This window comes from Schistocerca cancellata, chromosome 1 (genome assembly GCF_023864275.1).
Source record: "Schistocerca cancellata isolate TAMUIC-IGC-003103 chromosome 1, iqSchCanc2.1, whole genome shotgun sequence".
Classification (NCBI taxonomy): domain Eukaryota; kingdom Metazoa; phylum Arthropoda; class Insecta; order Orthoptera; family Acrididae; genus Schistocerca; species Schistocerca cancellata.
In genome coordinates, this window is record NC_064626.1 from 221,301,667 (window position 1) to 221,327,735 (window position 26,069).

The 26,069-nt window shown below is 42.0% G+C and overlaps 1 protein-coding gene across 1 annotated transcript in view; it reads right to left on the minus strand.

Annotated features, from left to right (window-relative positions):
• Positions 1 to 26,069, minus strand: part of LOC126169519 (synaptic vesicular amine transporter) — an 848,981-nt gene that overhangs the window by 131,010 nt on the left and 691,902 nt on the right. The window contains exons 4-5 of the mRNA XM_049920648.1: positions 14,927 to 15,080; positions 7,472 to 7,530 (exon numbers count right to left, since the gene is read on the minus strand). Of these exons, the coding sequence (XP_049776605.1) occupies positions 7,472 to 7,530; positions 14,927 to 15,080 (213 nt within the window). The remainder of the gene's footprint in view (positions 1 to 7,471; positions 7,531 to 14,926; positions 15,081 to 26,069) is intronic.

Consider the following 26,069-nt stretch of genomic DNA (forward strand, 5'->3'; position numbering starts at 1 on the left):
TCTTCTTCTTCGTTACTTGATCCTGTTCTCTGCAGATTGATGCAATGTTAGTGGAAGTTGTGGCCTGAAGCTGTCGCCACCACACCCCCAGAACAGTATTTGTGTGTCTCATCTGCATGACTCCGGAGAAAATTCATATTTAAGCGTGAGAACGTTGTCTGAATGTTTGCATTGTGTGTATCTGAGGTTGTATGTGGGTATCCGCCGGGTACTTACCTAGATGGGTGTGGAAAACCACCTAAAAGTCTCAGTGAGAGTGACTGGCTAACGAGTCCCATCAGTTTGGGGCAGTATTGCATCCCTCAATCTCAGAAGTTGCGCGTTAACGTATTCAGCTGTCCGTTTGGGTCAAGGTTGTTATACGCAGTAACAACAATTAACTTCATCTTTTAGATTGTAAACCTTCTGCCTTAACCACCACTAGTACAATTAGTGAGTTAGAAAAGCTGCAGTTGTTCGCTAGCTCTGTGTTAATGTAGTCACGCTGTTGAGGAAAGACTGTTTTAACTGTTCATTCCAATCTCACGGACGACTAACCTTTTACCTTTTCTGTTGGAGTGCTAGAAGCGACCAGATCTAAAATCAGTAAGGAAATCCCATCAAAAGGCTTCTTGTTCCATTCAGAAAGGTAATACTTGTGAAGGGATGGAAGGTTTGGGATTAACGTCCCTTCCCCACTGTGGTCTTTAGAGATGAAGCACAAGCTCGGATTGGTTCAAGGATGGAGAAGGAAATGAGCAGCGGCCTTTCAAAGGAACCATCCAGATATTTGCCTGGGCCGATTTAGACAAATCACGGGAAACCTGTTCTGGACGGCGGAAGTGGATTTCAACCATCTTCCCCTCGAATACCGAGTCCATGTTGTTAAGACTGCACCACCTCACTCGGTAATAAACAAATGATATTGCAGAATTCTTAACTTGGTAATGCCACTTGTTTCTTGCTTCTGTTGACACAATTTTTAATTTTTTTTGTAAATTTGTAATTTGAATGATGAAATTGTGGCACTGAAGAATTTGTTGTCTTTGTTTCTTTATGCGTCTACTCCTACTGCCACACTACCATATTCATGCAGGCCTGTAATGCTACTTGAGTGTGACACAGGTCTTCACAGGTTGTTTAGAGATCAAAAGTGCGTAATAGCTCACTATATCGTGACGATTTCGACACCATCATGTTACAGATACTTGATGTTAAATGAAGATAGGCTTTCGTCATAAGGCTATCGTGATAAGTTGTAATTCATTTGTGTTAATATGGTGCATACCGTGGAGCGTTAAATGTTACTTTATTGAACAAAATGTATAAAAGTAAGAGAGAACTGACAGTCAACAATATATGCTCTCACATTATCTAAAACAGTCTGATCATGCTCAGCCACTTTTTCAATTCCACGTCTGTAAAAATCTACTTCTTCAGAGTTTAACGATGTCGTCAAGCAAAGTTTAACGCACTTGCTTCAGCAAATAACTATTCTTGATGGCTGTTCGATAAGGAGCAAGAAAGGTAAACATTTGAGGGTGCAAGATTAGAAGAATAAGTGGTATGGAGGATGGCTTCCCATCGAAGCTACTGGACAGCTTCTTTTATGAAATCAGCAGAATGCAGGCAGCATACCGCGCAGCAGCAACACTTGATGTAGACTTCTTGGTCGTTTTTCTTGTACTGCGACTGCAAGATGCCTCGGTTGTTGCAGCAGATATTAACTGGGACGAGCACACACCTGGGATGCCCTTCGTAACGCAAAGCACCTTCTTTGTGCCAAAAGATGCATTGCATTTCATATGCGGACTCATACTGCCCATTGTTTGAGAAGTTTTTTTGTTAAGATTCAATCATTATTTTCTTTTCATGAAAACATAAGTTGGTTCAGGTCCTCTTCTGGCCATATGGAGTTAAGCCTTGTGTGTTTTCCTTAAAGTTATTAAGGCATATAATAGGATAATTCCTATGAAAGGGTACAGGTGGTTCACATTCCAGTGTTTCCGAATCCAAGTTTTAGCTTCGTCAGTAGCGATTTCGTGGTCGATTGGAAATTTAAACCTAATCTTACTGCCTTTCCTTTTTCTCCAAAATTGCCCACTGAATACTAGTATCGCACAAAGTATAAATGGGCACAGTTCATGCCTATTACAGGACACAGTGATGTGACCCATAGAGATAAACGGTAAAAAAACGTCTTTCGTGAATGCGGTGATTAACTCAACTCAAAACGATCCTCCTTGAATCGAGGGGACTACTTTGTACTGTGATTTCTTCGATGGCCTTGACATGACTCTTATGTTTCCAGCTGCCTACACTGCCTTCACACCTCTATTAAATCCAAAGAGAATAAAAGGTCACATATGTTAGACACATTTTTGTTTTAAGCTTCGTTTTCTAACTCTTAAATTACACTCCTCATAACATTCAATATGCAACATTTAATAAGTCACCATATTTCAACTAAAAAATGAACATTGATGATTTCACTTATTAATAACGTAATAGGTAAAACAAAATCGCCACGAACTTGTGCCCCAAGATACTTTTATTCAGGTCAGTTTTACCCACGGTGATAATTACATATTTTAATATTCCTCACGTCATATGTTGCCTGAGCAATTGTGACAACTCTGTCGTTGCGGCAAGATGTTCACTCGGTTTATCGAAGATATTTCTCGCTGAGAACCAAACTACAGTATTAAATAATATACAATATTAAATAACTTTGTGCATGCCAATGCGAGTGCAGACACGTGCACTGTAAGCCTTACGTTAACTGGCCGATGGTAGCTTATCGGCGCTTGCTGCAGCGGGTGGAAACTCTGGAGCACAAGTTGTTCTGGTTTTGACAGACACCCCAAGCTATTTCACGGAGCTGTTTTTGCAAAGTTTTGCTATTACTGTCAGGTTAGAATATGAAGTAAACTATCTTTGAACTTCCATCAGACGATACTTTTAGCAGAGAGGTGAAATGCAGGTTAAAAAACAAAGGAAGGAGTGGTTTCGATATCTCAGCTTTGAGGTTATAACGCTCGCCATTTACCACTAAATCAGACACGTACAGCATCAGAACGCTTCAAGTGAAAGACAACGCTTGCTGTATAGACTTAAGAATTCCTCAGTTGTCAGTTGGTGGAAACGACTCTTATATTATTTCAGTCATTTCAAAATCAAGTCGAAAGTTCACACTGAGTAACCGAGTGAGCTGGTGAATGGCGGTGCGCTTGAACAAGGAAATGAATGTATTGAATTGGCTCTAATCTACCACTAACGACTCAGAATTCTTACCCAGCGTGGCACATCTTCCATCGCGACAGAATTATGTGACAGCCACATGCGAATCTGGGTACTGGATTAATATTAAGATTGGTGAACCCAAGGCCTTTTTCGATTGTCATTGCTCTTGACTATTTTTAACAGGGATGAACAGAAGATTTTCATCTCTGATAACGCCAAGTGAAGAACATAGCAATTCTCTGTGGCTCAAAAAATGGTTTAAATGGCTCTAAGCACTATGGGACTTAACATCTGAGGTCATCAGTCCCCTAGACTTAGAACTACGTAAACCTAACTAACCTAAGGACATCACACACATCCATGCCCCAGGCAGGATTCGAACTTGCGACCGTAGTAGCCGCGCGGTTCCGGACTGAAGCGCCTAAAACCGCACGGTCACAGCGGCCGGTGAACTGTCGCTACTGACTAGAGTAGAGTCGGTTTAGGTTGGGCCATTACAGAATCGGAAGTTATTGTAAGTGGGAACAGTGACCAATAAGCTTTCTTACATTAGAAGTGTTAATTTATTTAATGAACTAATCATCATGTAAGGCGATAGGGAACAAATTTGTTATTTAGTTTGATCCTGAGATGTGGAAAATAATAGTTCAAGAATGGTATTCGAACTAGGATCTCCCCTTTTGTGAGATTTAACACATTTCGGACGACTTAGTTCCATAATTTCTTTGCTTCCCAAGGATTCCAGACTTATGACACCATGCCACTTCTAGCTATTGATGAAAAAGAATTCGTGTTAGACAACAACGATGATACGTAGAGCCTACGGGTTGAATTCCCGGTAAGCAAATAAATTTTTGTCACGTTATTTGTAATTCAAACATGCATACTTTTCGCTATTAGTGAAAGAAACTAATATACAACATATTGCTCCTTGTGAAAAATTTCGGTATCTAATATTTGATTTTGCTTAGGTAACAGTCCGATTAAATGCTAGGTCACAATCCCCTTGCAAAACAAAAAATTATGTTCCGTCATTTCAAATTTAAACATGCACACGTTCTGTTCTATAATTAACATCGTATCAACGACTGAAGTTGGTTAATTTCTGTTCAGATGGCTCGAAACACTATGGGACTTAACATCTGAGGTCATCAGTCCCCTAGACTTAAAACTACTTAAACCTAGGGACATCACACACATCTATGCCCGAGGCAGGATTCGAACTTGCGGCCCTAGCAGCAGCGCGGTTCCGGACTGAAGCGCCTAGAACCGCTCTGTCACAACGGGCTTCCCAATTTCTGTCGCGTAATTTCAACTTCGGACTGATACTGGCTAAATATTAGATATTTCTCGTCCTTATATGCCTAGTCAGCAGCGACGCTTGGTGTTGTGTTCTAATGTCAGTCAGGCACGAAAGTTTTGCTTATATAGTATTTGCTGTAGGTACTGGATATGAATCCATATCCAGAACAAATCCAGAGGAAACATGTACATAGCTAGCTGCTTATGAATACCGTAGATATTTAGCGTCATTTGCGATGATAACCAGAGCGAAGGGGAGTTTACAACTGCACGTAGATCCACGTGCCATTATGAGTACAGTGAAACTACTAAATGGTTCAAATGGCTCTGAGCACTATGGGACTTAACATCTATGGTCATCAGTCCCCTAGAACTTAGAACTACTTAAACCTAACTAACCTAAGGACAGCACACAACACCCAGCCATCACGAGGCAGAGAAAATCCCTGACCCCGCCGGGAATCGAACCCGGGAACCCGGGCGTGGGAAGCGAGAACGCTACCGCACGACCACGAGATGCGGGCGTGAAACTACTATTGATACGCTGTTGATGTTGAGCTTTCCAGAGAACCTTTGACGCAGTTGATCACGGTTTTTCTATGAGATTACTTCTTTAACCAGTTTATGCAAAACCACTCGTCTAGCTAAAGACGGTTAACAGGTAGCTGGAAAACCTTTTACATTGCAATAGCCACGCTTGGTAGCCGTGCAGTCTAGGGCGCCTTGCCACGGTTCGTGCCGCTCCCCCCGTCGGAGCTTCGAGTCCTACCTTGAGCATGGGTGTGTGTCTTGTCCTTAGCGTAAGTTGGTTTAAGTTACAGTAAGTAGTGTGTAAGTCTAGGGACCGATGACCTCAGCAGCTTGGTTCCATAGACCCAAGAAAAAAAAAGATTGCAATAATATTTCCAATTATCACAGAGTCTGAGTGTACAGATTTCGCAAAATCTCTTAAAAATAGTGTTGACTAAGTATTACTTAATGATTTATGTGATAGGGTATGTCCGCCTGATGATCTGGATGGTAAAGTGCTCGCCTCCCATCCAAGCGGGCCCGGGTTCGATTCCCGGCCGGGTTGGAGATTTTCTCCGCTCGGGGTCTGGGTGTTGTGTTATCATAATTTCATCCTCATCTCCGGAACGCAAGTCGCCCAATGTGGCGTCGACTGAAATAAGACTTGCACTTGGCGGTCGAACTTCCTCAGATGGGGTCTCCTGGCCAATGATGCCATACGCTCATTTCATTTCATTATGTGATAGAGTTATGGATATTACGTGTCTCAAATACTAATGAGTCACTTATTGGAATAAATTTCAGTGTGCAATCGTGAAGGACTGTCACATCTCTTGTACAGCGATTCCTGGTATTTGCAGTATTGTGGTATTGATTTATATCTAGATTCACTGCCATACAGTGCAGTGTTCCCTATTGGTCACTTACGGTAACCGTTATGTATAGTCTAAGGACTGCACCAAAAAGAGATTGGAGGATCTGCTAGAAAGTTACATTATGTGGGCTGCATGCGGACCAGGTGGGAAGGAATTCGGGCCGTTTGGATACTTTTCAAGATGATAGTATATTATAAATAGTTATAATTAAAATTTAAAAAAGTCTTGATCGCAATCTTGTTAAAATATTTTTTTATTGGAGTGACTGGTTCCGACTCTCGAAAGAGTCGTCTTCATGATATATTGATATATAGACGTTATAATAAGCATATAAAATATATATAAAAATAAGATAAATAGTAATACATTATACCCAGAGCGGTGGATGGAAACTGCTAGATGAGTTCTGTCGACCTTCGACGCTCGTGTGACTGCTGAGTGTGCGCTGGAGGGAACGGATATTAATAGGGCTGGTCACACCCACGGTTCTGAGTATGACATCATAAGTAGTCAATCAGAAAACACGTTCTGGGTATAATTTATTACTATATATCTTATTTTTATATATTTTTATATACTTATTATAACGTCTATACTATTTTGGCAGTATATCTTTACAGTCTGAAGATGACTCTTTCATAGAGTCGAAACCGGTCACTCACACCAATTAAAAAATATTTTAACAAGATTGCGATAAAGACTGTTTTAAATTTCAATTTTAACTACTTTTAAGATCGCTGACTATGTTTTCAAAAATTTCAAAAATCTGATAGTATATTTGGGCAAACTGGTTTCGTACCATCCGTATATGCTATAATTTTCGCAGTAGTTATGTAATGGTGCGTATCCAATTGTATTTTCAGTTTATGGCACCAAAGTCCACAGATAAAATACCATTGTAATACCAGTTCAACAACGGAGAAACTGAAGTCCCATTTTGGGGACCGTAATAGTACAATATATCAAAAATACCTAGGTAATACTAAAAAACATGGAGCCGTCATCTTGGAAAACTGCGGCTCAGTCAACGAAAATCTGTGTGAACTGTTTCTGGTGTGCTACCATTACTCTTTTCAGAATAGTCAGACAGAGCGGACCGATATTCAACACATGTACAACAAATTCTTCGTTATTTTTGTCTGTCAACCCTTGTACGTCAAAATGCATGATTCGTAAGATGATGTACTAAATAACTAAATCGAAACATACATGGGTCACCATATTCTGCAGCATTCGGCCGTAATGTTTCATCTGATATGTCTATCCCATTCTTAATGTCTAGAAACACCGATACACCAAGAGTTGCTTCTTACACAAAGAGTAGACGTAGTATTATGAACTGATTCTGCGTATTTGAATCGCTACAAGACAAATATCAACTATTTATTCTGACGCTTAGAGTAGCAGGAGAAAAAGCGATGCTTTTATACACAATTTGATCGCAATGCAACGAATACGTCAATTAGGCAAAAAATAATGGTGCGGACACGTTGCCTTAATCCCTCAGATATAGTCGTAAAATTTTAAAATCAATTTAGATTATCCATTAGGCATGTACTTACTCAAGGTCGAAATAAACATTATGATGAAACCAGTGAACATGGGAATGCTGTATCCAATCCTGAAACAGAAAAAAATTAACAGAACGTTACAAAGCTGTAGCCGTCCATGTGAAAGGAGATTAGTAATGCTAATAGAAGGGCAACAAATAGTAATTATAGGTCTCGTAAAGATGGAACTATGTACCTAAAGAGTTACTAAAAAAGACATTGAGAGTCTTGAGTCTCCATGCTGTTGTGAAACATACTCATCAAGTTTGGACAAAAACGTCTGCTGTGTTTAAAAGTTGGTAACTGAATGCAGAGTTTTAAAGAGATCAGAAGCTTTAGTATAAGAAATTCTTAGTGTTTTGTAAAATTAAATAAAACTATTTTCTCTGGTCACATGTCGTACTTATTTTCTCCGTATTTACGAGATAAATCTGGACGTACCACTTTTTAAAAAAATGCAAAATACATTTCATTCTTGTGATCGACCTGGCATGTTTCGGTACCTACATGCCACCGCCTGTCGGTCCCTGTTTATTTATTTGGAAAAAAATTATTGTGCAATGGATATTGACATAGGACCCCTGTAGTTGACTGTCACCATGAACACATTTCGTAATTCCAAAACATAAATAAGTAAGTAGGTAATCAGGAAAGACACTGTATAGCTGTAGAAAGAAGGTTGGTGGGTTTGAGGAAGGAGACCAGACAGCGTGGTCATCGGTCTCATCGGATTAGGGAAGGATTGGGAAGGAAGTCGTGCCCTTTCAGAGGAACCATCCCGGCATTTGCCTGGAGTGATTAAGGGAAATCACGGAAAACCTAAATCAGGATGGCCGGACGCGGGATTGAACCGTCGTCCTCCCGAATGCGAGTCCAGTGTCTAACCACTGCGCCACCCCGCTCGGTGTAGAAAGAAGGAATAATTCTGCTTTTCAGAAGGCATATTTCGAGAACAAAATTTGTTTTTGTGTTATTTCTAACGTCATCTAACAAGACGGGAAAGGAAACGTTTATGTAATTACTAATAACAATTTAGTTATCTGTATCTCCATCTTTAGGGTTCAAAGATATCTATGGCGAATTACATCGTGGCCTACTGAACAGGTGCACTCTACGAAGGTTATAGTAATGTTGTTGTGGTCTTCAGTCCAGAGACTAGACTGATGCAGCTCTCCATGCTACTCTATCCTCTGCAAGGTGCTTCATCTCCCAGCACGTATAGCAGCCTACATCCTTCTGAATCTGCTTAGTGCACTCATCTCTTGGTCTCCCTCTACGATTTTTACCCTCGACGCTGCCCTCCAATACTAAATTGGTGATCCCCTGATGCCTCAGAACATGTCCTATCAACCGATACCTTGTTCTAGTCGAGTTGTGCCACAAACTCCTCTTCTCCCAAATTCTATTCAATACCTCCTCATTAGTTATGTGATCTACCCATCTAATCTTCAGCGTTCTTCTGTAGCACAACATTTCAAAAGCTTCTATTCTCTTCTTGTCCAAACTAGTTATCGTCCATGTTTCACTTCTATACATGGCTACACTCCATAAAAATACTTTCAGAAACGACTTCCTGACACTTAAATCTATACTCGATGTTAACAAACTTATCTTCTTCAGAAACACTTTCCTTGCCATTGTCAGTCTACATTTTATATCCTCTCTACTTCGACCATCATCAGTTATTTTGCTCCCCAAATAGCAGAACTCACCTACTACTTAAATGCCTCATTTCCTAATCTAATTCCCTCAGCATCATCCGAGTTAACTCGACTACATTCCATTATCCTCGTTATGCTTTTGTTGATGTTCATCTTATATCCTCCTTTCAAGACACTGTCCATTCCTTATAGTGATAAGCAAACGGAAAAGATAGACGAATTTCAGAGTGAAACAAATTGCAGCAAAACTGTCTACAGCACGGTTAAACAAGTCAATTGCATGTAGATAAACAATGATTAGTCACCAAACAGAGATGCAGACCTAATAAAATACAAATATTTAATAAAATCGTAGTTTTTTTAAAATAAAAGTTCACTTGGGATTCCTATTTCTTTTCTACGACGACGTCCTTCCAGTGCGAGTGCCACTAGAATGATAGGGTCATTCAAAAGCAGTGATACCATTGTGTACGATGGCAACCCTAGCGTATGACACACCTAATGGGTGAAAAATCTTTGTCTAACTAATATTGGTGTCAGAGTTTGTGGAAGCGATTTGTCACCTGTTGGTTGCAATAAGCTGTAAGTGGCTTAAAAAATGAAACGTCTCTGTTGGCTGTAGTCCATGGGTCACCTGTGTGGAGGCAGAAGAAACATGATTACACCGTTATCTCTAGCTGAAGTTATAGCTTGCAAAGTTTTGGTACGTATTGCTTGTCCGTCTAATATTAATAACACCTCCCCGTTTCAATTAGATTTTACAGTTTTGATGAAGCGCTCCATCCACTGAATAGAAAATTCACAAGTCATCCAACTGCTGTCTGAAGCAGGGTAATTTGAAGACAGGTAGAGATACAGGTTTTAAATCATCATAACATGTTTTTATCTTAAATACTAGCAATTTAGGCACATATTCACACAGCAGAAGCAACAAACAGATATGGTATTTGTTCCCCTTTCTGCACCAATTATAGCGCCTACTTTTTTTCTTCCCCCTTCGTGTTATTGATGTTTCTGTACCGTTAATAGACTAGTGTCGTCCATATTGAATAACCGCATAGCTTAAATACCACCTTTGTTCACTAAATAACACAGAACTTGAAACAAAATGTCATGACATCTTCTTCGTTAAAGCCAAATGCTCTAGCTGTAGAAGTAGCTTGTGGCTGGCACAAAAATAATTCAGGGTGCCAAAACGTGAAGCTGTAATAGTATTGTTTACGTGCCGTCCTAAAAAAAATGTGTGTAAAATATTATGGGACTAAACCGCTATGGTCATCAGTCCCTAAGCTTACACACTACTTAACTTAAATTATCCTAAGGACAAACACACAGACCCATGCCCGAGGGAGGACTCGAACCTTCCCCGGGACCAGCCGCACAGTCCATGACTGCAGCGCCCATGACTGCTCGGCTAATCCCGCGCGGCCGTGCCGTCCTATTTTTAAATCTGTGTACTCCCATTAGCTTGTGCCAAATCAAAGGCTAGCCTTTACAACTCAGTTCGAGGACCTCCAGACATGAGGTGCTCAATTAGCAGACTGTGACCCACTAGTTCGTCCTCAAACTCCACAGGTAGGTCTGTGCTACGTCCAAATTTCTTCAACACATATGGCGGTACAGTTATTAGAATAATATTGTTAAAACATATGTAGTGACCATCGTTTTAAAATGCACCGATGCAGTATGTAAGTGACGATGAACAAGTTTCGGTTCGAAGGTTGTACAGTCCAGAACAGGTACGCCAATCAGGCAAATACGCCTTGAGCATTGAGGAAATGATCCCACCGACGCACTAGGTTGAAGGTACCCGTTTGGGAAAACACCATGTCCTGCTGCGTGAAGAAGTCCGTAACTGCCTGCTGCACAACCTCGTCCGACAGGAATTATTGACCCTTGATGGCTTTTTTAAGGGACCAAAGTCGCGAAAATCACATAATCGCATGTGGAAAAATCAGGTCTTAATCTTCATGTCAGTGCTTTTATACCCGCGTTGCAATCGAGCTGCGTTGCATATAAACTATAGCGAAGCATCCGCCTGGAAATTTTTTGATCGCCTCTTATGTAAGAAAAGTGATGGTACAATTTTTTGTACAAGCGGATGCCGTACTTGAACTTATTGTTTAGTGAGCATTGACTAGGGTGATTATAAAATTTTCTTCGCTATATTATCACTAAATAAGTGTGTAGTTACTCACTACATAAATTATAAATAACCTTTTCATACATGTGAGAGTACAATTCCAGAAACAAATATTTACTACCTCAGAGCCTGAAATAAACTTGAACCACTCCACGCCAGAATTCTCAACTGTGTGTCAAACTGCCGTGTATAATTTCTAGATACAGCGTAGTACACGTTCTGTCCAACAGACGTCGTCACCATGTAGATTGTTTGCTAACTACGTCACTGGTACAGTTTAAAAGGTAGTGCAATTTATAGGACATTCCCCTACGTGCAGCTCTGTGATCATGGATACTGACCACATAGATAATATTGTAGGGAAGGCGAGCCAAAGGTTGCGTTTCATTGGCAGGACACTTAGAAGATGCAACAAGTCCACTAAAGAGACAGCTTACACTACACTCGTTCGTCCTCTGTTAGAATATTGCTGCGCGGTGTGGGATCCTTACCAAGTGGGATTGACAGAGGACATCGAAAGGGTGCAAAAAAGGGCAGCTCGTTTTGTATTATCACGTAATAGGGGAGAGAGTGTGGCAGATATGATACGCGAGTTGGGATGGAAGTCATTAAAGCAAAGACGTTTTTCGTCGCGGCGATATCTATTTACGGAATTTCAGTCACCAACTTTCTCTTCCGAATGCGAAAATATTTTGTTGAGCCCAACCTACATAGGTAGGAATGATCATCAAAATAAAATAAATCAGAGCTCGAACAGAAAGGTTTAGGTGTTCGTTTTTCCCGCGCGCTGTTCGGGAGTGGAATGGTAGAGAGATAGTATGATTGTGGTTCGATGAACCCTCTGCCAAGCACTTAAATATGAATTGCAGAGTAATCATGTAGATGTAGATGTAGATGTAGACTGTCACCTTTGAACAATGAAGTGTCCGCACCATACTCAGCGTGACGTAGACTAAATGGTAACACTTGGTTACCGAGGATTTTTACAGCTAGACCCTAGTTTATGTTCCTGGTAACATGAATGCGAGGGGCCAAGTCATGGTACGAAAACACCCTCACCTCAACACGGAACTATCTTAGACCTGAAATACGCCCTATGCACGCTCCAAGTGAAACGCCTCATTGAGCCTCAGTGTACTCGACGCCTAGAATCATTTGGAAACAGGCAAAACCGCTACTCTTTGGACCACGCTACGAGACGTATGAGAAAAGTAATGGGATTGATTTTTATCCACCAAAATTTTTATTTCCAAACAACAATATTGTCCTATTCATAGTAGTTCGCTTCGGTAACTATACACAGGCTGAGTCGTTGTTTCCAGAGTTGGCAGCAGCACTGGAAGGCTTCAACTAATAGGGCCTTCAACATGTCGGTCACATTCTTCTGAATGTTCTTCGAAGTGCCAAAATGACATTCTTTCAAGGCATTTTCTAATTTTCAGGAAATGAAAAAGGTCACAAAGACTCAGATCAGCTGAGTAGGGGCCTGTGGGACAACGGAACGCCGTTTGACGTCAAAAATTCCGTGATGAAAGTGGCCAGGTGAGATGGGGTGTTCTCATGATGCAACACCCACGTGTCTGCAATGTCAGTTCTCAATCGATTCGCCCTTTTCCTAAACATTTCAAGGACATCTGTGCAAAAAACTTGGTTGATAGTTTGTCCCTAAAAAAATCCAGCATTCATCACCTGTGATCACATGACTGAACCATTCGTGGTCATTGGCTGTCCTCTAAATAAGATCAACGCACGCTTTTCTTCGATCATCCTTCCCAGTTGTAAGGTTTTTAGACACCATTTTGGCACAAACCTTTCGTATGTTCAAATCTTTGGTCAAAACTTGACGTACGGTGGAGGTTAACAGGTCACTCAGCATCCTTATTGTTAAACGTCGGTCTGCTCTCACGAGAGTACGGATACGTTCGATGTTTTCGGCATTTTTTGAAGTTGAAGATCTCTCTGAGCGAGTTTCATCGAGAATGTATTCTTGGCCTTTCAGAAAGATTTGTTCCAGCCAAAAACTTGCGCTCTTGATAAAAAATGTTCCCCATAGGACTGTTTCAACTTTTCAAAAATCAGATTCGCGGATTCCCCAAGTTTAACACAAAACGTGATGGCATAAGGTTGCTATAAATCCCAGAGTTCCATTTTCGTAAAACACAGCAAAAACAGAACTTCACTGATGGTGTTCTCAAAAGTCACGTGATGACTGTACGGACAGAGCATCTGGAAGGGATGAACACACCGGTCTACACAAATAGAACATCACAGCGGTTCCAGATCGCTCGCAGTGTTGTCAGCCTCATTGCTTTTCTCACACACCTCATATAGGCCTCCAGTTATCTACTTTGTTTTGTTTGACTCATTGAATACTTGCAACTCCGTATATCGCTGTTAACAGTGGCCTTTTACGAGGTACTCTGATACTAATATCCATTGAATGCAGATCCCTTCAACATGTTCGGCCGCGCGGGGTAGCCGCGAGGTCTATGGCGCTTTATCACGGTCCGTGCGGCTCCCCTCGTCGGTGGTTCTAGTCCTCCCTCGTGCATGGGTGTCAGTGTTGTCCATAGCGTAAGTTAGTTAAAATTAGATTAAGTAGAGTGTAGGCTTAGGGACCGATGACCTAAGTAGTTTGGTCCCATAAGACCTTACCACAAATTTCCAAATTTTTCCAAAATTTATCTGGTTGATATGGACCTACATTCACTGACAATAGCAACCCCTGACGGGTCTGAAACCTATTCTGATCGGCAAGACGTGCCAGTCTTCTCCGGTCCCTGTCTGTTAGGATCTTTTTACAACTGTTGTTAGACCATGTTACATGGCTGCGAGTGGTGACCATTTCTTGGTAACACGTTGGGCAGTCCTCTTTAACGCACCAACAAATCGTGCAACTTCTTTGACGGTGTGTTCCTTTCTGTCAATCTGTCACGTCCAGCGTCGACCTATCTTACCACGCTGGTGTCATACACCCGGCAGACTCATAAACTTCCGTGTCATGACTTATGTCAGTGGTAATGTGACCGATTGGCACCAGGTCTACACCATCTACAGCGTTCAAATGAGACCAGAGGGCTCTTTTAAGTGGGCAATGTAATTTCGCTAAAGGAATTTTTTTGTGGTATACTGGGTGAGTCACCTAACGTTACCGCTGGATATATTTCGTAAACCACATCAAATACTGAAGAACCGATTCCATAGACCGAACGTGAGGAGAGGGGCTAGTGTAACTGTTTAATACAAACCATACAAAAATGCATGGAAGTATGTTTTTTAACACAAACCTACGTTTTTTTAAATGGATGTATCCGGATGTAATTAACATTTTACAATGCAACAAACGGCACTGATTACGTATTTGTTTATATGTTCAAATGTGCTAACAAAACTAACGGGATTCCATTTAAAAAAAACGTAGGTTTGTGTTAAAAAACATACTTCCGTGCATTTTTTTATGGTTTGTATTAACCAATTACACTAGTCCCTCTCCTCACGTTCGGTCTGTGGAATCGGTTCGTCAGTATTTGATGTGGTTTACGAAATATATCCAGCGGTAATGTTAGGTGACTCACCCTGTATAATCGATTAAAAAATATGGCTGACAGCAATGTTTTTTTTTGCAGGGGAGACAGGTAGTGAGAGGAGAGGAGAGGTGCTTACTTGTGAGTGAGCGGTCCGACGATGGGGTTGGCGAGCAGCTGGACGAAGGCCTTGGACGCGAACATCATGCCGACTGCCACCGTCTCCTCGATGAGGTCCTTGTGCCGCTGCCTGCGGCGCTGCTCTTCGGGAGAGAGGGTCGTCGTCACGTTGTCTGCAGAAACAATAAAGTAGTTCCTCAGGGCAGCGTGTTAGGACCAGCATTCTTCCTAAAATATGACAACAACTTCCAAATGGGGTTAGTCAACGGAAAAGAATTTACTTTGCTGAAGGCAGGAGCAGTGCAGACTCCGAAAAATCAAGAAAATTCTCTTTAAATAAATCAAATAAAGTCCTCAAGGAAGTTTAAATATTGTCAGTCTGTCTAGAAATAATCATGACGAAAGTTTTCACATTTCACTTTCAAGACAAGAGGAAGATCATTGTCTACATAATATTTTTCCATCTGATATGAAACATTCATCTATGTCATATATAAAGCGGAAAGGTTGTAACGAAAAGTCTCTATAGGTTCTTGGCCTAATTACATCAGATTTCTACATCCAGATGAAACAAAGAATTAGGCCGGTATTACACTATCAAATTTCTTTGTCAAATTCTTTGTCAAAGATATTTGATGGTGTAATAGGAACTTTGTCAAATGTCGTCCAATATTTGATCAAATCTAGGGCCTCGCTAGAGATTTGATCAAAGAAATCGCTTGTCTTCTGTTCACTGCAATGTGACATGTTACCACATGGAGCGCTAGCATCGCTGCAGCGTTCTGTCGTCTGTAGTGTTTTTATAAACATTGCCGGTAAATACAATTGGTGTGTGCCGACAACTACAAAAAAAAATAGAGATGTATGAAGCTGATGAGGCGCTTTAGAACGTGAGGCACCCTGATTACAAAAATAAAATAAGAAGATTGGAGACGAGACCTGACCTGACCTGACCTAACCTAACCTAACCTAACATAACATAACCCTCTCCTGTAGCAAGGAATCGGAGTGTTACAGTGAGCCTGTCTTCTGAAGATGTAGCAGTTCTTAAGTGAATATTGTGCTTTGTGATATGAGGATACACTTCACTGACCACATACAGGAATGTATGCTCATCCATTCTTAAGTAATTGATGTACCACTTGACGTCTTCCACTGTAAGCTCACGTAAGAAGTTTTGTTAAATGCTTTTATCGTGTCGTCGTAAAACCCACGGCTTCACCCACATTAGATTAGTTTTTCGTTCCATAGATCCGTGCTGAGGAGATCCTCGTGGATGTGGAGCATGTCAATTTTTTAAGCTAAAATAACAATACTAATAGTATGAATAAATACAATACATCATTTGTTTCTATTAAAAATTTCGTCAGTGGAGTAGGAGTTGGCCACTAGTAAGTCTTTCAGGCTCCTTTTAAACTGATCTTTAGTTGTAACTAAATTTTTTATGTTTGCTGGCAAATTATTGAAGATGAGTGTTCCTGAGTAGTAGACCTCTTTTTGAACTAAAGTAAGTGCTTTGAAGTCCTTGTGTAGATCATTTTTGTTCCTGGTATTGTATGTATGAACTGAGTTGTTTGTTGGAAAAAGAGATATATTATTTACGACAAATTTCATTAAGGAGTAAATATACTGAGAGGCAGTAGTTAGTATACCCAGTTCTTTGAAGAGGTTTCTACAGGACGTCCGTGAATTTACTCCACAAATAATACGTATTACACGCTTTTGGACTCTGAAAACTTTTGTTTGACTTGAAGATTTACCCCAAAATATTATACCATATGACATTATGGAATGAAAGTATGCAAGCTTTTTCATTTTTATGTTGCCTATGTCCGCTAACACTCGAATTGCAAACAGATTTCAAAATGGCTCTGAGCACTATGGGACTTAACATCTATGGTCATCAGTCCCCTAGAACTTAGAACTACTTAAACATAACTAACCTAAGGACATCACACAACACCCAGTCATCACGAGGCAGAGAAAATCCCTGACCCCACCGGGAATAGAACCCGGGAACCCGGGCGTGGGAAGCGAGAACGCTACCGCACGACCACGAGCTGCGGACCCAAACAGATTTGTTAAGGCGTTTCTGCAGTTCTGGGATGTGCTCCTCCCAACTGAATTTATTATCAAGTTGTAATCCCAGGACTTTTAAGACTGTCAACCTCGTATGTATGGTTCCATTTTTCCCCCACTTCTTTTCCGCATGTGCACACAATGCAATTGGGATACGTACAACTGCTGCGCTTAATAACAAGTTGTTGTCAGCCATCTTGAACTTTGACGAAAAATTTAATGACAGTGTAATAGCCCTTCTAGCTCTACGTCAAAGATCTTTGTCAAATATATTTGACGGAATATTTGATCACATCTTTGATCAAATCTTTGACAAAGAAATTTAATAGTGTAATACCGGCCTAAAATCAATGAAAAATTGAATGCCTAACAAACGAAATATATTGTGATGAACTGACTGTAATTCCTATCGTGAGAAAAAAATTATAGCGGCAGTACCCGTGTTGGAGATAGAACATCAAACATCACTACGTCGCGGGACGAGCGAAAGCTCGACAATTTGACAGAAACGTGACTGCAAACTCTTATTTAATGATTAGCTGTTGTTGTTATATATGCAACGGAGAAAGGCTGGCCGTGAATAACCTATTGCCGAACGTAATAGAGGCCACCTTCATCACGCGGTATGCTGTAGGTGATGAGGCATTCATTCCCCGCATCCCGTTGATACCCAGTGATTTCAATATGCCCTTCGATTTAAAACGATTGCGGCCCCCCACGCGGCTTGCATTCGCTATGAGTATCAACAACACACAGAGCCAATCACTTCGTGTGGCAGATATTAAACATCATGGGCGACGCCGGACACTGCAGCTAGTACGCAATAAAGTTAGCACCGAGAATAAATAAAATAAATACCACGAATTTCCGTTTAAAGGGGTAAACTGACATTATTTAATTAAATTTACATGTTACTTCTCTAGATTCCTAGGAATCAATGCAGATTGTAAGTTGTTGCACTGGGTTATAGTTGAAAACTGTACTTTAACAGGAACTACTTCGTCCCAACTCAGGGTTGAACCTTCGACCACCTGCACGCAAACTCAAAACTCTATCCGCTGCACCAACTGCACAGCACAAATAAAGTGTGCTCTCAGAGGTAGTTGCACTTCATGTGGTTACAGTGTTGCCAGATTGCAACTCTTTAACGTCCTTTTTCTGCCGCATGAACTCGCCAGACGAAATTTTGTGAGAGACATTTTTGTATCGCTGGCATGTGAGGAGACGCGCTGCGAAGCCCGAGTGCGCGAATTTCGCTTCCCCCTGTATAAACGAAAGCTAGTAGGCGTGTTTCTACATCTGAAAGACGATGTCCATTCGTATTTCGTACCATACGCGTTTCATTACTGCTACATGCCTCAACCACTGCACGAAAGTGAGCCCAATCCAACTTCAACTTAGCTGGCTAACGTACACACATCACCAAGAAGGACTTGTGCTACGTAATGAATATGTTTATTGGGTAGTAGCTGCAAATCAGGTTTGCTTTAAATACGTGCTGGCAACGGCCTTGCCGCAGTGGATATACCGGTTCCAGTGAGATCACCGAAGTTAAGCGCTGTCGGGCGTGGTAGGCAATTGGATGGGTGACCATCCAGGCCGCCATCCGCTGTTGCCATTTTTCGGGGTGTACTCAGCCTCGTGATGCCAATTCAGGAGCTACTCAACCGAATAGTAGCGGCTTCGGTCAAGAATACCATCTTACGACCGGGAGAGCGTTGTGCTGACCCCACGCCCCTCCTATCCGCGTCCTCCATCGAGGATGACACAGCGGTCGGATGATCCCGGTAGGCCACTCGTGGCCTGAAGACGAAGTACTTTTAAATACATGCTGTAACGGTCGTGAGTGTTAGTTACTTTTGAGACGATACATGGTGAGTTCTCTTTAGTCAAGAATGCCTTTAAGGTGACAAAGACGCCACTATCAAAACCTCACTGAGTCTAAACGAGAGCGCGTTATAGGGTGTAGCCGATGTTCCTTTCAGCGACTGCAGAACAATTTACGAGGTGCATTCAAGTTCTAAGGCCTCCAATTTTTTTTCTAATTAACTACTCACCCGAAATCGATGAAACTGGCGTTACTTCTCGACGTAATCGCCCTGCAGACGTACACATTTTTCACAACGCTGACGCCATTATTCCATGGCAGCGGCGAAGGCTTCTTTAGGAGTCTGTTTTGACCACTGGAAAATCGCTGAGGCAATAGCAGCACGGCTGGTGAATGTGCGGCCACGGAGAGTGTCTTTCATTGTTGGAAAAAGCCAAAAGTCACTAGGAGCCAGGACAGGTGAGTAGGGAGCATGAGCAATCACTTCAAAGTTATCACGAAGAAACTGTTGCGTAACATTAGCTCGACGTGCGGGTGCGTTGTCTTGGTGAAACAGCACACACGCAGCCCTTCCCGGACGTTTTCGTTGCAGTGCAGGAAGGAATTTGTTCTTCAAAACATTTTCGTAGAATGCACCTGTTACCGTAGTGCCCTTTGGAACGTAATGGGTAAGGATTACGCCCTCGCTGTCCCAGAACATGGACACCATCATTTTTTCAGCACTGGCGGTTACCCGAAATTTTTTTGGTTGCGGTGAATCTGTGTGCTTACATTGAGCTGACTAGCGCTTTGTTTCTGGATTGAAAAATGGCATCCACGTCTCATCCATTGTCACAACCGATGAAAAGAAAGTCCCATTCATGCTGTCGTTGCGCGTCAACATTTCTTGGCAACATGCCACACGGGCAGCCATGTGGTCGTCCGTCAGCATTCGTGGCACGCACCTGGATGACACTTTTCGCATTTTCAGGTCATCATGCAGGATTGTGTGCACAGAACCCACAGAAATGCGAACTATGGAGGCGATCTGTTCAACAGTCATTCGGCGATCCCCAAAACAATTCTCTCCACTTTCTCGATCATGTCGTCAGACCAGCTTGTGCGAGCCCGAGGTTGTTTTGGTTTGTTGTCACACGATGTTCTGCCTTCATTAAACAGTCACACCCACGAACGCACTTTCGACACATCCATAACTCCATCACCACATGCCTCCTGCAACTGTCGATGAATTTCAATTGGTTTCACACCACGCAAATTCAGAAAACGAATGATTGCACGCTGTTCAAGTAAGGAAAACGTCGCCATTTTAAGTATTTAAAACAGTTCTCATTCTTGCCGCTGGCGGTAAAATTCCATCTGCCGTATGGTGCTGCCATCTCTGGGACGTATTGACAATGAACGCGGCCTCATTTTAAAACAATGCGCATATTTCTATCTCTTTCCAGTCCGGAGAAAAAAAATCGGAGGTCTTAGAACTTGAATGCACCTCGTAGCAGGAACGTAGTCACTGGACATGGTTGCTGGCAACGGTGGTCACGAACATGTAGGTCGCAAGGCTCCGGATCCCACGTGGCACTACCGAGAGGAAACGCCATCGTGTTCGGTATATGGCTCTGGAGAACGGCACTGCATCTCCAGCAGCAATCTGAGCAGCAGCTGGCGCTACAGTGACAGAACGAACTGTTACAAATCGGTTATTTCAAGTAAGCTCCGAGCTAGACGCCCTCTAGCCTGTATTCCAATGAACACAAACCACCGTCATTTACGACTTCAGTCGTGTCAAGCGGGAGCTCACTGGAGGGCATGGCGGAGGTCTGTTGTGTTTTCTGACGAAAACTGGTTGTGCCTCGGTGCCAGTGCCGCGAGCCAAACGCGCTGGACCTACTCCTGAGCTATGGTCTGGGATGCGATTTCGTATGACTGCAGGAACACTCTCCTCGTTATCCAACTCACCCTGACTGTGTGCGCCATTCATGAACAACATACCAGGAGGTGTTTTCCAACAGAATAATGGTCGGCTACATACCGCTGTTGCAACCGAACATGCTCTACAGTGTGTTGACATGTCGCTTGGCCTGCTCGATCACTAGATTTGTCTTCAATTGATCTCATATGGAACATCATCGGACGACAACTCTAGCGTCATCCACAACCAGCATTAACCGTTCCTGTATTGTCCGAACAAGTGTATTTCTGGATTTCCGGAAGGCTTTTGACACGGTACCACACTTGCGGCTCGTAGTGAAATTGCGTGGTTATGGAATATCGTCTCAGTTATGTGACTGGATTTGTGATTTCCTGTCAGAAAGGTCAGACTTCGTAGTAATTGACGGAAAGTCATCGAGTAAAACAAAAGTGATTTCTGGTGTTCCCCAAGGTAGTGTTATAGGCCCTTTGCTGTTCCTTATCTATATAAACGATTTCGAAGGCAACCTAAGCAGCCGTCTTCGGTTGTTTGCAGATGACGCTGTCGTTTATCTACTAATAAAGTGATCAGAAGATAAAAAAACTGCAAAACGATTTAGAAAAGATATCTGAACAGTGCGAAAATTTGTCAGTTGACCCTAAATAACGAAAAGTGTGAAGTCATCCACACGAGTACTAAAAGGAACTCGTTAAACTTCGGCTACACGATAAATTAGTCTAATCTAAAAGCCGTAAATACTCTAGGTATTAAAATCACGAACAACTTAAATTGGAAGGAACACATAAAAAAGGTAGTGCGGAAGGCTAACCAAAGACTGCATTTTATTGGCAGGACGCTTAGAAAAAGTAACAGACCTACTAAGCAGACTGCCTACACTACGCTTGCCGTCCTCTTTTAGAATACTGCTGCCCGGTGTGGGATCCTTACCAGATAGGACTGACGGAGTACAGCGAAAAAGCTCAAAGAACGGCTGCACGTTTTGTGTCGTCGCGGAATATGGGAGAAAATGTCACAGAAATGACACAGAATTTGGGCTGGAAATCATTAAAAGAAAGGCGTTTTTATTTGCGACGGAATCTTCTCACGAAATTCCTTCACCAACTTTCTCCTCCGAATGCGAAAATATTTTGTTGACACCGACCTACATAGGGAGGAACGATCACCACGATAAAATAAGGGAAATCAGAGCTCGTACGGAGAGGTATAGGTGTTCATTCTTTCCGCGCGTTATACGAGATTGGAATAATAGAGAATTGTGAAGGTGGTTCGATGAACCCTCTGCCAGGTACTTAAATGTGACTTGCAGAGTGTCTGTGTGGATGTAGATGAACGGGTATAGCACTACATCGCACAAACCGACACCTGGAACCTGTACAACTCAATGACCGGCCGGTGTGGCCGAGCGGTTCTAGGCGCTACAGTCTGGAACGGCGCGATCGCTACGGTCGCAGGTTCGAATCGTGCCTCCGGCATGGATGCGTGTGATGTCCTTAGGTTAGTTAGGTTTAATTAGTTCTAAGTTCTAGGGGACTGATGACCTCAGAAGTTCCATAGTGTTCAGAGCCATTTGAACCATTCTGAACAGCACAATGCATTCGCGTTTGCATGCTTGCATTCAACATTCTGGCGGCTATACCGGCTATTAACGTACCACCATTTCGCATTTGCAATGGATTATCTCGCGCTTACATTATTCTGTGTTCTTGCAAAGCTAATAACTCAAAATGGTTCAAATGGTTCTGAGCACGATGGGACTTAACAACTGTGGTCATCAGTCCCCTAGAACTTAGAACTACTTAAACCTAACTAACCTAAGGACATCACACACATCCATGCCCGAGGCAGGATTCGAACCTGCGACCGTAGCAGTCGCGCAGCTAATAACTTACATATGTTACTTAGACAAATGAATTCCCGTAATTTCATCACTCTACGTTAATTAATTTTTTCCGCCAGTGTATAAATACACGATAAGAAATAGTGCATGGTCTCCAGAAACATCACCTATGCTAGAAACAGAAACTGCACCTCACAAAGTAGCACGGGCTTAGGTTACGGTAAACTGATTCGGCCAGCGCTGCTGTCACGGCATGTTAGAGCAGCAACTGGGCTCGTGATTCTGTGTTCAGCTGTGGGCAGGAGCGGAAAGCCAAAAGGGGATTACGCAAATGGCCGGCCTCGGCCCTCCTCAGCCCCCTCCACCCCTCCCTCTACCGACAAAGGCAGCCATCGATTGACGCGGAACACGCCGTGTTTGGCACACGTCACGCGGACTGAGCCGTGTGTACCACGTATCAACAAGGACAGAGCCAGCGGGGCTCGCGGCCGGAAATGAGCGAATGTGCAAATGGTAGGCGCCGGGCCCGCTACGACTTAACGAGCAAAGGCTGCGCCGCAGTCGACAACGTTCCCAGCCAAGCTGTGGCTATTTACCAGGGTTCGTTCGGAACCCACCTCTGCCCGTAGAAATCTATTTATCATCGAAGTCGTTGTAATTCTAATGTCAAATTAGTACCATCTGAAAGTTAGAGTATTTACAAATGTTATAGCAAACCCGCTAATGAATCAGCTTACCCATACGACACCTCGAACAACGGATATCAAATCTGCCTATTTCCTTCCTAATCGACGAAATCTATACATCTAAATCTTGTAATATAACAAACTTGAATATCATGTTGGAATACACGACATACCGCTTTTCCTAGATGCACAGTATCGAGAATTCCACTATCGTATGGCCACATTCGAAATTTATTATTCATTATTATATGTTGTATAGAAGAAATGTAACACGCTGTGTCATCAACAAAATCACAAACTTCAATAATTTGTATTAATATGTCTATGAATTTATAATCAGCAGAAACAAAGTAGACAATTTTAAAGGAATATTAACGAGATTTGGTAGTGCAGTTATTTTCACATACAATTATCGTTCTGAAAGTTTCAGAGTATCGGAATTGAAGTATCAAAAGCGATTAGTAATGTGTAACAAAGTATAAGATAACTTTCTAAACTAAAAAATATAATTCTTGAGTGATAACACGTGTAAGTGTTGGTAACCAAAATATTTATACTATTTAGCAGAAATATGATTTTTTTAGAACTAATTGTTTACCGTTCATATTTTACGAAATCTGACTTGTAAAAAACTGTATTTTGTCAAACTATCTTATGTTTTCCTCTGAGCGTGCCGTCGTGCATAAGTAATTTCGAAAATTACATGAAATATTATTTGTAATAATACCTCAAACTGATTCCATTGCCAAGGCTTCACATACATAATCGTGACTGCGAGCGCATAAGAGGTTACATTCGGCAACTAGTAGTTGTTAATATCACTCAAAGAAAGCAGTTCAGTATAGTTACTGGTTGTAAAAGTTTGTTATATGGTAGTAAGCTGGACGGAATAAATGAAGAAGTTGTGAGTTACATAATGTCCGCCTTTTTTCATTTCAAAACGTTACAATCTGTTAATTACAAAAGGTTCCAGCATTTTCCAAAAACGGTCACAACAAGATTTGTGCAGTGAATATATATGGACAGCAATATACAGGGTGGTCCATTGATCGTGACCGGGCCAAATATCTCACGAAATAAGCGTCAAACGAGAAAACTACAAAGAACGAAACTAGTCCAGCTAGAAGGGGAAAACCAGATGGTGCTATGGTTGGCCCATTTTTTATTACATATTCGTGTAGTGCGTAAATAAATATGAATGTTTTAGTTGGACCACTTTTTTCGCTTTGCGATAGATGGCGGTGTAATAGTCACAAACATATGGCTCACAATTTTAAACAAACAGTTGGTAACAGGAAGGATTTTTAAATTAAAATATAGAACGTAGGTACGTTTGACATTTTATTTTGGTTGTTCCAGTGTGATACATGTACCTTTGTGAACTTATCATTTCTGAGAACGCATGCTGTTACATCGTGATTACCTGTAAATACCACATTAATGCAATAAATGCTCAAAATGATGTCCGTCAACCTCAATTCATTTAGCAGCACGTGTAACGACATTCTCCTCAACAGCGAGTAGTTTGCCTTCCGGAATGTCCGCACATACATTGGCAATGGGCTGAAACATGTTGTCAGGCGTTGTTGGTGGATCACGATAGCAAATGTCCTTCAACGTTCCCCACAGAAAGAAATCCGGGGCGTCAGATCCGGTGAACGTGCGGGCCATGGTGCTTCGACGAACAATCCACCTGTCGTGAAATATGCTATTCAGTACCGCTTCAACCGCACGCGAGCTATGTGCCGGACATCCATTATGTTGGAAGTACATCGCCATTCTGTCATGCAGTGAAACATCTTGTAGTAACATAGGTAGAACCCTACGTAGGAAATCAGCATACATTGCACCATTTAGATTGCCATCGATAAAATGGGGGCCAATTATCCTTCCTCCCATAATGCCGCACCATACATTAACCCGGCAAGGTCGCTGATGTTCCACTTGCGCAGCTATCGTGAATTTTCCGTTGCCCAATAGTACATATTATGCCGGTTTACGTTAGAACACGTACAAAAAATCTGTCATCGTCACGTAATTTCTCTTGTGCCCAGTGGCAGAACTGTACACGACGTTCAAAGTGGTCGCCATGCAATTCCTGGTACATAGAAATATGGTACGGGTGCAATCGATGTTGATGTAGCATTCTCTCCCGATTCTCGCGCAATTTGTCTACTACTGATGTGCGGATTAGCCGCGACAGCAGCTAAAACACCTACTTTGTTCATCATCATTTGTTGCAGGTCGTGGTTGACGTTTCACATGTGGCTGAACACTTCCTGTTTCTTAGATAACGTAACCATCCGGCGAACGGTATACATCAACACGATATCGACCTTTTCGGCAATTGGTAAACGGTCCATTTTAACACGGGTAATGTATCATGAAGCAAATACCGGCCACACTGGCGGAATGTTACGTGATACCACGTACTTATACGTTTGTGACTATTACAGCGCCATTTATCAGAAAACGGAAAAAGTGGTCCAACTAAAACATTCATATTTCCTTACGTACTACACGAATATGTAATAAAAATGGGGGTTCGTTTCTAAGAAAACGCAGTTGATATCCGTTTGACCCATGGCAGCGCCGTCTATCAGTCCGACCATAGCACCATCTGCATCTACATCTACATTCATACTCCGCAAGCCACCTGACGGTGTGTGGCGGAGGGTACCTTCAGTACCTCTATCGGTTCTCCCTTCTATTCCAGTCTCGTATTGTTCGTGGAAAGAAGGATTGTCGGTATGCCTCTGTGTGGGCTCTAATCTCTCTGATTTTATCCTCATGGTCTCTTCGCGA